Below are 13,920 nucleotides of genomic sequence, written 5' to 3' on the forward strand. Positions count from 1 at the left end.
CACCTTTTACAGCAAGCATGGGTTGCTGAAGACCTATTCTACCCCGGATCTTCACAGGTCACAATGCTTATGAGTGTACGCAGTGCTTACAAATCGTAGCGCTACTATTGCTTTGAGGAATGGCCCTAGGTGCCTATGATTTTCCCTGTACAAAAAAGAGCAAGAATATTAAAATCCTTTTAGTTACTGTGTTTACAATCTTGTTACTTGATTGATTTACTATCAAGCATGGTGAATCAGGGAAGCGTGCTTACAATCACTACCTTTCCTAGCGCCAGCCAGTTCACTGTTGAGTTGACAAACATGAGACGTTGCTTGAAGGAGATCCGATGATGTGCTGGTGTAGAGAGACTGCAACTAAGAGAGAAGTAAACACGTTACTGAGTTTCTATATACACTGTTTGACTGAAAGCGGATCCTTGAGGTTTACACCTTGAGGATTTGAATCCACGGAGCCCTTTAACTTTTAACATTAAAGTCAGACCTACACAAAGATCTGAGGACATCCCATTACAGGTCAAGTCAGAACCATCTTTTGTGTACTATTAAGTACCATTAAAATGTCAGGTAGTCGACATAATCCAATCAGAAATCAGCCTTCTTGAACTTTACGCAGTAGTTTTAAATGGCGACTTCGTTACCAGACTTTGCTTTAAAACATATTTTGTACAAATTTGATTCAAAAATTTGAAAACTGAAGAAGAAAAAATTCTGGAATGTCTAACAGATGGCCGAGATTGTATGGCAGTACTTCAAGGCTTCAAGGGCTGTGGAAAGTCTGTTCCACAACTTCAATCCCATTGAAGTGACAGACAGACAATGATTTTGATGGAATCAGTCATTCAGCCACTCACTCTAGTTTGGAATTCCCTGTGTTAACCTTTTCGTGGTTGCATGATTAGAAAACACATTCAGCCTTGAACTCTTTCAATCTCGTAAGAAACACACCGATTGGTCGGATGAAAGGTCATACTGAGGTGACCTGCAATGGGATGTCCTCAGGTCTAAGTGTAGCAGTAGCGAGCACTAACATTTGATTTTAATGAGATTAAACATAACATTAACATCAGTTCTCATGCTTCATTTTGAATACTGTCTTGGTGATGTAACTATTGAACAAACTGTTAATGCATTGTCCACGGCCTGATGGCAGTACATCACATCCAAAATGTCAGTTGACATCAACACCACACATTGGATAGTGATGTAATTGTTTAAATGCCCCCAAATCACCTATTCTATACACATTCGTGGACATTTGCCTAGCCTTCAAGTGTAGGCTTAAGGATGTACCGGGTAGGTACTTTGAAATCATGAGTGAAAAATGGAATTTGTGTTTACACTATTGGCATGGCTGTCTTTGTACTTGTGTTCGATACTAACACTTGTCTGCTGGGCCTAGTCTAGTATATTTCCTTAAGAACCAGGGTGCTGTTGTACAAAGCGATCTTAGCCCTAAGGTGATCCTAACTCCCATACCTTAACATAGACTTACGACTGTCGTAGTGCTAAGGTTGTTTTGTACAACTGCACCCAGGAAAATTAAATAAATGCTGGTCCGGTGGTCTAGTGTTATTTTGGGGATGATTAAAGTGATCTAAGATAAGTTTGTATGACTTTTGAAATCAGAGATTGATCGACTATCAGCAGTCTAAACAACCCTGTGTGGTTCAGTGGTTGCCTTTTTGATGGGTTCTCATTCTAATTACACACGCTCACTTGTTGTATGAACATGATCAAGTATCTGCGATCTGAAACCTGTTTAGGTCAGCATCATTGTGTCTGTAGAGATCCAGCAGGACCGGTACATATTTCCATGTTCTGGTCCTTTGGGCCACTGACAAATTTTGGTCAGTGTCAAACACTGCGTACCCAATGATTTAACCTATGCTGGCAGTGTTACCATTGTTGCAGGCCTAGTGGTATGATATCACACTCAGGGCTGGGGAATACAGTCTTTCCAGTTTAACCCCTATCCAATCTCATTAAAATCACATCTTAGTTCTTGTTATCGCTAAACAAAGATCTGAGGACATCCCATTACTAGTCACATCAGAATGACCTTTCATCCGACCAATCAAAGCGTCGCTTACCAGATCATGAAAGTGACAGTCGGAATCATGCAAACTTGAAAACGTTAACACGGTGTATTCCGAACGACAGTTACAGCTCGTATGACTGATTCCATCAAAATTATCGTCTATCTCTCGCTTCTGTGGGATAAACATTTGAACCGAGGAGGCGTTGCACAGTACGTGGGAAGCACTGCCATACAATCTCAACCCTATATTAGACCTTCCGGAATGTTCATGTGTTCAGTTTTCAAAATTTTAATCAAGAACTGTGTCAACATATTTTTCAAACGTAGTCTGAAATGGAAGTCGCCAGGTTGAAACGAGTGCTGTAAAGCTCAAGAAAGCTGCTTTTTAATTGGCTGATGTCGACATTTTAAGTGGTCGGTCAAAGTTTGCGAAAGGTCGTTCTGACGTTACCCGTAATGGGATGTCCCCAGATCTTTGTTTAGCGGCAGCGAGAGTTTAGATCTGATTTTAATGAGATTGACCCCTGTCCAACTACCCCATCAATTGCAAGTCAGCTGGTTTGAACTCAAAATTCTTATGATAGTTGTTGGGTTGATCTATCCTTGTTGCTACAACAGTCTTGAAGTATAAATGATATGTGACAAAGTTAAATATTTCAGGTCACAATTATTCAGACTGGTAGATTTTGCAGTGTCTTTGTTCTTGGACTAGCACTGATTCTAGTCTCTTCAATAACTTGTACAGCACTGACCTGTGCAATGCTGTCGTGTGACATCTCGAGGGAGGTGACGAGGCTCTCACACTCTTCTCTCAGCGTCAGATTCTCCAGTTTGTGTGTCTCCACCTCTGTGACCAGCTCTTTCTTCAGCTTCTGCATCGTCACATACTGACATACAAACAGAACCATATCAACCCCTGCATCATCACCAAGTCTAGATCACATACTGACATACAAACAGAACCATATCATCTCCTGCATCATCACCAAGTCTAGATCACATACTGACATACAACAGAACCATATCATCTCCTGCATCATCACCAAGTCTAAATCACATACTGACATACAAACAGAACCATATCATCTCCTGCATCATCACCAAGTCTAGATCACATACTGACATACAAACAGAACCATATCATCTCCTGCATCACCACCAAGTCTAGATCACATACTGACATACAAACAGAACCATATCATCTCCTGCATCATCACCAAGTCTAGATCACATACTGACATACAAACAGAACCATATCATCTCCTGCATCATCACCAAGTCTAGGTCACATACTGACATACAAACAGAACCCCAGCACAAGTGGGGTCACATACTGACATACAAACAGAACCACAGCACAATTGGGTCACATACTGACATACAAACAGAACCACAGCACAAGTGGGGTCACATACTGACATACAAACAGAACCACAGCACAAGTGGGGTCACATACTGACATACAAACACATCAGCTCCTGCATCATGACAAATTTGTATACCTCTATTAAGAATCTTGCAATTCCATTGGTTAATCCATACCATGTGACAAAACAACACATTTCAATATAGACCCTCAAATCATGTGACTGACACTGACCTTGAATACTGACTCGCACATGATCAGTATTGACCTGTCACGTGACTAATATTGACTCGTCTGATAGAAAAGAAGATGGCGTCTGGTATACTAACATTTTATGGTTCGCAGCTAAGTAAGTGTAATGAAACAGAAGATGGTTTAAAGGCTTCATAAGCTTTAAACTGAATTTCGGTATAACGAGATGAATGATTATTCTTGATGAGGTCAATATACAAAAACAAGTACCCACAGACCCGACCCTTTCGATGGTCTGACCACCGCAGGGGTTAGGCCCTCTGGTCCTTGTTTTCGCATATTGATCTGGTCAAGAGTAATTATTTGTATACTGATATATAAACTAAGCCATATCAGCTCTGGCATTGTCAAACACTGACAAAAAAACACAGCCTCACACAAATAGCATGTACCAACAGAAGACAGCTCTTTCATATTTAATTCATAACAGTGTCTTAGTGAGTGAGTGAGTTGGGTTTAATGCCGCTTTTAACATTATTCCAGTTATATCACGGCATGTCAGCTTAATGTGGGAGGAAAGCCCGAAGTGATGCAGGTCTCAGACGTTTACCACTTCGGTGAAACCAATGAGCACGGGTATGGTGCTGACAAACCTAGAAACATAATCGGGGCGAACCGGGTTTCTGGCGTGTCCAGGGGACGCAACTCTGCACAGCGAATCGCGGGGCCTTAGGGGACTGGGCCACCCGTGCCCCCAACAGTGTCTTAACTTACAAACATGTGGGAACTGACGGGGGGAGGAAAGGAGAGAAGGGCACCTGTGGTGTACGCCAAATCTATTACAACAGTTGCATGTTGTCCAGAAGTTCCTACCTCAGTGATGAGTTTCTTCCTCATCTCAGCATTTTTCACCCCAACATGTCTCAGTTTCTTATGTGTCTCACTGATAGTTGAGTGGACCTCTCCCTGAGAACAATAGCATCTGTTGTTATGCCTCAATGAAAAATCTTGCAATGCTGTTGGTTAATCTGTACTACGTGATGAAAAAACACATTCCTATGTAGTCTTCTCAGTAAACATATTGACACGTCACATACTATTGTCTGGTAGTAACATTTCAAGGATCGCAAATTACTGTAATGAAACAAAGGACAGTTTAAAGACCTCATAAACTTTAAATTTAATTTCAGCAAAACAAAAGGAAAGATTACTCTTGAAGAGGTCAATACGCAAAACCCCAACCACCTGAGGGTCGGGCCCTTGTGTCCTTATTGACCTCATCAAACGTATTCATTTGTATATAAATGAGCATTTCTGATTAAATGCAATGTTTTTATACTTACCTGACGCTACACAGAGCTAAAGCAATGTGTAGCCTCAGGTAAGGTAAAACATAAGCAGTTCTGTTTGAATGCAATGTTTTATATATGTGCCATATCGTGGAACTTAGAATGTTATATATTAAGAATACATATATTTAGATTAAATCGATGAACAGTAAAATACATGTAACTAGAATATCACAGATTAATGTTTAAAACTAGCAAACAACCATAAAAAGATATCACTATAAGTAACAATACACAATAGAAAAGGGCAAAAGATCGCCAGCAGCTGATGCAAATGAAAGATAAAAAAAAATCATAAAAGATGAAGCTGAACATGTTAACTGTTGTTTATCTTGAACTACATCACAGTAAAGATTAACATGATTATGATTATATAAAAGTTGTAGAAGGTGGAAAATGTCTTGCTGGAAAGAAGCAGCTACCTGAAGTTGCTCCGTCACCTCCAAGTCCTCCATGATGTCAGCAAACTCATCCAGCTGTGCCTGCAGCTCTCGGATCATCTGCTGAGAGCGCTCAAACTGGTCCTTGTAGTTATTATTTTGAAAATCTGTTTTCATTTCTTGAACCTAAAACACGGACATACACATGAAATACATACATTCCCAAAAATATTTATTTTGTTTCCATATATCAGTATATATCTCTCCCAACAGCAGTGACAACAAACCAAAGATCTTGCTATCACTGTGTACTAGAGGGCAAAGATAGGACTACAGAAGCACCATGAGACTTATTCCTATTATTGATTAAACTTGAGATTCTGATAAATCAAATTTAGGAGACCGATTACAATCTTGTCCACTGATTTTTATTATAAAGAAATGCTAATAGAAATAATGGTTTCATTGGCGGGAAACAAACGCTACTTGTTTGAGACTAAGTCCAAATTGGTTTCCCTCAAAAAACATATTGGAAAATATGAAAAGGCAATAGTTGAACAGAGCTGCAGATATTTGTGTAAAACTATTCATTAGTTTGAGGGTAATGGCTTGGAAATGAAGCCTCGAGTTGAACATAATAGTAAAAGATACCAGTTAAGCTGATGAGCAATGCATATGCCAAGTTTCATTGAAAATATTGATAAGTTTTCCTGTTATAGCCCAGAAACTAACCCTCCCCTCATCTCATTCAAGAGTAAGTCAAAATGTAAAAGATATTATTTTGAAATGTTTAAAATTGCAAGGGGGGGGGGGAGGAGAGAAAGAGAAGACACACACACAAAAAAAACCATCAAGAACTTGGTAGGCTTGTCTGTATATATTGTAAAACGTGAATAAATTGGTTTTCCATAAACAATGCAAAAAGCGAGAGAGAAAAAACATTCATTTTTTGGTTCTCACACCTCTTCAGAAAGTTTTTTTGTGGACAGGTTGCCAATGGTTGCCACTTCTCTTTTAGAGGATGAAATTTCATTTTGTCTCACTCTCACAATATTGTAAAATAATGACATGCTGAAAAACCTGTACACATGAAGCCTCTCCCTCGGTGTGACAATAGTACCTGCTTGAGGTGCTCGCGCTCCTGACTCTCCAGACGCAACTGAAGCTCCTGACACTGACTCTCTAGGCTGGTCTTGAAACTCTGGTACTCCTGCTCAGACTCCACCACCAGGGACTTGAGGTCCATCACCTCCCGCTCCAGGCTCATCAAGTGATGGTCTTTCTCCTCTATTTTGGTCTGGAAGTCCCTCACAACTTCAAAGTGCATTTGCTGAAATTGTCATTTCCAATTTAAGGCTATTGTCTTCCACGATTTTCCACATTCCATTGGCCTTGATTTAATGCCTCAAGATACCAGAAGGAGGAAACATAGTGAATGCAAAACTCAGAATGATGTCATGTGCAAAGACATTTGATAAACAGGAGTCCGTTCCACAAAGCGATTGTAGCGCTAAGGTGATCGTAACTCCCATACTTTAACCTAGGCTTACGATTGTTGTAGAGCTATGGTTGCTTAGTGGAATGACCAGTGCCCCAACAAACTATACAGTCAGTAAGAGTGTTAGGTTTAAGGCCACTGTGAACAGTATTTCAGTCATATCATACATGACCGTATGTCCGATTTATTTAGGAGGAAAGCCGAATGTGTGCAGGTCTAACACATTTACCTCTGGTGAAACTCATGAGCAAGGATATAGTGCATAGTGCTGACAAACCAAGAATCATAATCAGGGTAACATAGGATTTGAATCCATAATATTCTGATCTGGCACAACAAAGGGATATAACTCAGCAAAGTTAATAGCAGCACCACGGACAAAGGGCCACGTGTGACACCCACAAATATTTATAAGCAAAGTTGTTAAACCAATGTTCCTGTTTACCTGTAATAACCAGTTTTTACCAGTAAAATTAGGCTTGACCGGTAATTCTTGTGACTGCCGGTCCTTGTGGACAGGCAAATAAAGTACCTTAAAAATCTTTGTTGTTGAACAAAACATCAACTATAGTCAATAAATAATACTTTTCGACTAAAGTCAGCTTGTCTGTTGTCATCAGGGTTTGATGTTGTCTATTATTAGTGTATTATATTAAGTAAATAATATTTCACTTTGTTCCAAGGTTAAATATCTATTTGTAGAGACTTAGCCTTGAACCAAAGTGAAATACCGATATTCAGGGAAAATGAGATAATTGTGACTGAACTTCATGTGAATGATGTCCAGAATTTAAATAAGTTAATTCAGAAATGATGTCAATGAATTTGTCTGCAAGTTTCATACAATTTTTATTTGTTCAAAGTTGGGACTGACAAAAATTGGGTGGGACTGGTAATTTTGACAGTTGCCTGTCCGCTGGCACTGGCAGTTTCAAAAGCCAGCGGGAACACTGTATACAAAATGTAGGACAACCACTTTTGATTAAGCCTTAGAGCTCATTGATGTTCCTTACCAAAATTCAGTTGTAGAATGTGAAAAATTCAAATTTGGGAGTCATGCACATCAGATTCTTTCAAATATGCAAAATTTAATCATGTAAATTTATGAACCTCGACCAGCACACCTACCTCTAGTTCAGTCTTTTCGTTTTCCTTCTGTGCTTCCAGTTCTTCTATGAGTTTGTGTTTGGTAGACAGGGAAGCCCTCAGATCCTTGACGATACACTTGAGTCTGTCCCGCTCCTTCTCTGCCCCCTTCAAGTCACTCTTAAGTCTCTCATTGCAGACGAGGGTTGTGTCTAGCTGGTTAGCTATAGCCCTTGGGTGCTGTCTCCTTACTTCTTCAGCTGTCAGTCTAAATACACAGGAACTTGGTCAATAAAAAGGACAAAACAGCAAACATACATTTCAGAGTGATTGAAAGTTCTTTCACACTGAATGTCAGCATTGTTCCTGCTAGATCTATGATATCACAGTGGCTTGTAAACCATGTTAAAAGCATTTCCAAACATACTTCAACACTAAAAGAACAATAATCATTAGTTTATCAGAATAGCCATAGCTGTGAAATGGCCAAGGCTATTACCATGTCACACATTATCTAAAACAGCAAATAATCCACCAACAAATTATCATGATTATTCAGACGAGATGTGTGTGGTGTTTTTAGGGTGTGCGTGTGTGCTGTGTGTGTGCTGTGTGTGTGCATGTGTGTGCTGTGTGTGTGCTGTGTGTGTGTTCTTGTGTGTGTGCATGTGTGTGTGCTGTGTGTGTGCTGTGTGTGTGCTGTGTGTGTGCTGTGTGTGCATCAGTGTTCCCGCTGGCTTTTGAAACTGTCAGTCTTTGTGGACTGGCATCTCTAAATATTACCAGCCCCCCCTAATTTGTGCCAGTCCCAACTTTCAACAAAAAAAAAACGTATGAAATGATTTAGTTTTAATTCTTGCAACATTATGTTCAATGCAAAGATGTTATCTCTGAAGTAACTTAGTTAGATCTATACGCCATCCACACAAACTTCGGTCACATTTTTCTCTTCTTTTTTTATATATTTCGAGACAAGTCACTACAAATGGGTATTTAACCTAGCAATAGACACGGGGAAACCCTGATGGTAACAGACAAGTCGACTTGAATATCACCAATGTTTTGTTCAACAACAAAGATTTATAAGGTAATTTATTTGCCGGTCCACAGGGACTGGCAGTCGCATGAATTACCGGTCCAAGCCAAATTTTACCGGTAAAAAAATGGTAATTACTGGTAAACGGGAACGCTGGTGTGTGTGTGTGTGTGCACGTGTGTGTGTGCGTGCGCCATGAACACTACCCTCAGACACAGTATACTGACTCCGAGCCAACCAGTCCTTGTTTTAGCCCCTTAATGCCCCAGGCAGGGTAACAACAAGTACCATATATTAATATCTTTTTGTATGACAGGGCCTGGGATCTATTCACTACCCATCCCTGGCAAGTATGAAGACCCAAGTAATATGTAAATGTATATGTTGTCAAAATCATGATAATTTTTCTCACGCTCAGAATAAAATCTTCATCTGGAACACCTTGTATAACACAAAGCAGAATAAAGGTTATACGTTGCAATTTTATGTGATTCTGAACAAGATTTTTATACATACAACCCAAGGCTGTCAGCTTCCTACACTACCTTTTGCCTGCTTTAGACAAAGTTTTCACAGGTGTCATCGATGTTTCGCTTGTCTTCGTACATGCAAAATCAGTCATCGTCATCTGATCAACAGATGCGGGTTTCACCATCACGCCCTGATTGGTGAAACTAACGACATCAGTCATCGTCGAAGTGTCACAAGTTTCTTGTTCAGCCGCATCAGCGGCCCCAGCGAAGCTGAATGGGGACAAGGCAACAGACATAGATTCTGGTTTCACCTGGACATGCTGGTCAGATTTAACAGGAGTATAACAGTCAGTGGTCATTGAAGCATCTACAGAAACAGGTTTAGTATCAGTGTTAGTTTCAGTGGTGGTTGTGCTTGGCAGGATAGGTGAACAGGCTTTCTCCACATTTTGTTGGACGGGGGATACTGATACCGTCTTCACAACACTGATGCTTAAACCTCGTCGTTTTGATTGCGATGTATTACATTTCGACAAGACAGTTGGAGAGTGATACTCTACAGACTGCTTATCAATACTAACTTCAATTTCTTCAAGAGCTTGTTTGCATTCCTGAGACACCTTATTTGGAGATGTTTGCTGCTTCCTGTACTGGATCCGCGGTGTCCGGGGGTACTTTGGAGGACTTTTATTCCGCATGTGGTCACTCTGTGGAGAGGAACTGACAGGTATCTTGGATTTCATCTTGAAATCAGAAGTAGAAGTAGACAAAGTTTTTGATTCCTCTTCCCCTGGCTTGAACTGAGAGAGGCATCCATTAACAGGGGACTTGTCAGTTTCTACATATTCAATCTTGAACCGTTTTGCCAGGTGTTCAGCAGTTTCAGGTGTGTCTTCATGTAGGATGATGGTGGGACTTGGTGTCGGTGGAATAACATTTATGGAAGGAGTCTGAAAAAATATGAATATTGTCTCACAAAGGTGAAGATGGTGAAGGTGCTTCTTGTCACTGTGTATATCTGCTTTATGTGTCATCACAAACGTTCAGTCAACATTCAAGAGCTGGATGTAATTCATTGAATGAACATGATGAAGAGTCATGAACGTAAAACTGAGTGAGTGAGTTGGGTTTAACCCAGATTTTAACAGTATTCCAGTTATATCATTGCATGTCAGCTTAATGTGGGAGGAATGCCCGAAGTGATGCAGGTCTCAGACGTTTACCACTTCGGTGAAACCTATGAGCACAGGTATGGTGCTGACAAACCTAGAAACATAATCGGGGAAAACGAAGATTCGAACCCACAATCATAGGTTTCTGGCATGTACAAGGGCCGCAACTCTGCACAGCAAATCGCAGCGCCTTAGATGACAGGGCCACCCGTGCCCCCTATTCAGGAAATGACATGTCTGTAGCAGTAGGACCCGAAATGTTAAAGTTAGATCATGAAAATGCTAATGAGGGATCATATATTTACGTGGGACAAGGATTTTGTTTTGTTTGTTGCTAAACGCTGCACTCAGCAGTATTCCAGCTATATGATGGCAGCCTGTTAATACGAAATAACCCCTGAAATACAGACAATGAATCGAGACAAAGGTTTTCAGTTTTGTTATTTGACTAACTAAATTAAACTACCTGATATTCCTTTCTGATTTCATCGACTGTGTGTTTGAGTATGGAGGAAACGAAGCCCTCAATCTCTTTGTCCAACTTATCTTCTGCATCGTCCACTTTGTTGCTGGCAACATCTGCAGTCGTGTTTGTCGGCGGTACCGGACTATATAGTTCCTTCTTCAGATTGAATCGTACCTGGCGCAGAAAATAATGATAGAAAATGGGTTACATTTGTTTGTTTCTTGTTTAACACCGCACTCAGCAATTTTCCAGCTATATGACGGCGGTCTGTAAATAATCAAGTCTGGACCAGACAATCCAATGAGTGACATCTTGAGCATCGAACCTCGAAATGAATACACATGAGAGGCTGACCACCAGATCCTGTTAGTCACCTCTTATGACAAGCATGGGTTGCTGGAGACCTGTTCTAACCCTGTGCGTGTTTGGATAAATGACAAAAGAAGGGATAACCATGCTTTGAGTAAGTGAATGTTATTTTATACGACAGTCAGCCTGAAGATCTGACAACCTTTCCTTTCTACTGTGTATTGATTTATTTTTTACAAAAGCATACTAGTTACATTTGTGTGTAACCAGCATTCCTGGTTTGTTGGGAGTAAAAATTATTTCAGACACTGGTGTGCTCTGCGGTGAAACGTTTGACACTAATTAATCATTGTGACAAGCCCACTCAAGTGCGACCCCAAGCGTGATAGAACGTGATGGAAACGGTGTTGAAAACTCAACCCAGGCTTTGGTGTGATGAGAAAATACTAGGCTAGTCCTCTGCCCCCTTCAACACAAACAGTCAAGTACTGTGATCATTTGAAAACATAGACTAGTGCCTCATATAATCAATTCTCTAAGTTCTACCGGGCCATATTTCCTTCATGTATAGAGCTCAAGGACAGATCGTTGCTTTACTAGTTTAGATTTAGTCACAATCTTACAGCATTATTTCCCCCCCTACCACTTTTTTCTTGTCACTCTGTCCTTGTGCATGTTGTTTCAGTGTAGACTGTGGCTTGGTAGTGATGTCCTTGGAGACGGACAAAACAGGAACTGTCTTCGAGCTGACACAACTGAAATCAGGTAGTCATAGCAATAACATTGTTACTCAGGCACAAAAATCAAACCTATCATTGTTCACAGTAAACACAACCCATCAGTAGAAACAAATACACGGATATGATGCTTTCAGGGCCATATGATAGTAAATGAGGAATATTGATTTGGGACATTTTACATTCCATTTGGGAATATTGGCCTCTGGCCATGTGCAGATAAACTCCTGAGTTAGCTCATTTTTTTGTTATGTTTTTAGAGTTTTTTGGGGCAGATTCACATTGGTTCTTACAATGTTAACAAAAATTCTGCATATCCGAAATAAGTAGTATCAACATGATCTTCCCGAGGCAAGGGAGTTAACCGACTAATAAAGTTTTCACCCTTGCCGAACTACGCTGGAATTGCCAGGCTTGATCATAGTTCCGCCAGTGGCTATTACGAGTTATGTCCCTCCTATTGACTAATCAGATACCATTGCTCATATCACTTGCATTTGCTTCAAACAAGATGGCAGCACCCAGTCAAGACGATCTAGCCGATAATCAAGATCTTTATTGTATATGTTGTAAGGAAACACTTGAGCACCTTGATAAAAAAAATAAAATTTGAAAAGATCTGCAAAATATCTGTCGACGCCTAGTTGACAGTACACATGCTTTGCTAATCCTGCAGTTGACCGAAATCTTCACGTTGAAATCCACATTGGTTGCGAAGCAGATGTCTAACTGGACTATGCCATGATGCAGAGACTCGTTAGTCCAGCCAAAATGTAACTCCGGAATTCCAGCCTAGTTCGTAAGGGTGGAAACAGGACTCATATAGTCAGTTAATGCCCTTGTCACAGAAAGATGTACCAAGATATTATATTGTTGACATTACTTTTGCAAATATATTGACATTCAAGGAATTATGAAATAATACAACTAACATGCCCAATGGAAGTTACTCTGCACAGGGAATTGTGGCATCTTAGACAACTGGGCCACCTGTGCCCCCTAGTCCGAAATGAGCTACAGACTAGTTGGATATAACGACTGTTGTCTACCCCTTGACATTGTACCACAAATGTAGAGAAAAAATTATAATGTGTCCTGCGGGACGTACAGTAATATTCATTGTAGCTTGTATTGTATTGTATTGTAGCTACAGCATATCAAAAGCAGCTATGGGCATGATTGGTGTCAGTTATTTCATCCATCAATTGTGACCACTGTACACATGACCATTGATTCATTCCAGGCTCTCATGTAATAATGTAAACGTACAGTACACCATTTCATTACTTTACAGGACCCTCATACTGCCTGCAAGGACCCTTAAAATAGTGAGTGAGTGAGTTGGGTATAACGCCGCTTTTAGCAATATTCCAGCAATATCACGGCGTGGGACACCAGAAATGGGCTTCACACATTGTACCCATGTCGGGAATCGAACCGGGGTCTTAGCGTGACGAGTGAACGCTTTAACCAGTAGGCTACCCGACCACCCCGACCCTTAAAATAAATCGGTGGGGGGTCTCCTGGACCCCCTCTTTTGCAAGTCAAGGTAAAACCCTTATATATTCAAATACTACACATCATATCTCTCAGGAAGGACCAAGAGCATAATGCATGCCACAGATTCTCTGTATTCTTTACCTGAGAGGAGATTTCCGTTTTGTTGAAGATGTTGGAGTTCCATACAGTGTTTTCCTAATGTTGAAGGCATAGCTGGTAGTTGGCAGTTTGTTTCGGACATTCCCAAGAGGTGTCCGCCCAGGGCTGTTCACCCTTGTCTGTGATTCTCTCAGTATCTGACAACACAAAAGTAGG

The 13,920-nt window shown here is 40.5% G+C and overlaps 1 protein-coding gene across 3 annotated transcripts in view; it reads right to left on the reverse strand.

Moving 5' to 3' along the window:
• The window catches only part of LOC124138703 (early endosome antigen 1-like), a 32,533-nt gene that overhangs the window by 16,626 nt on the left and 1,987 nt on the right, over positions 1–13,920 (reverse strand). For 2 of the 3 annotated variants that reach the window (XM_046505507.2, XM_046505508.2), the window contains exons 3-12: positions 13,747–13,901; positions 12,012–12,123; positions 11,060–11,233; positions 9,494–10,371; positions 7,955–8,180; positions 6,449–6,658; positions 5,371–5,514; positions 4,473–4,565; positions 2,794–2,928; positions 255–357 (exon numbers count right to left, since the gene is read on the reverse strand). In XM_046505507.2, the coding sequence (XP_046361463.2) occupies positions 255–357; positions 2,794–2,928; positions 4,473–4,565; positions 5,371–5,514; positions 6,449–6,658; positions 7,955–8,180; positions 9,494–10,371; positions 11,060–11,233; positions 12,012–12,123; positions 13,747–13,901 (2,230 nt within the window). The remainder of the gene's footprint in view (positions 1–254; positions 358–2,793; positions 2,929–4,472; positions 4,566–5,370; positions 5,515–6,448; positions 6,659–7,954; positions 8,181–9,493; positions 10,372–11,059; positions 11,234–12,011; positions 12,124–13,746; positions 13,902–13,920) is intronic. The other variant, XM_046505509.2, reaches the window with a different exon arrangement.

Source organism: Haliotis rufescens, unplaced genomic scaffold (assembly GCF_023055435.1).
Source record: "Haliotis rufescens isolate VD_foot unplaced genomic scaffold, xgHalRufe1.0.p SCAF_15, whole genome shotgun sequence".
Taxonomy (NCBI): domain Eukaryota; kingdom Metazoa; phylum Mollusca; class Gastropoda; order Lepetellida; family Haliotidae; genus Haliotis; species Haliotis rufescens.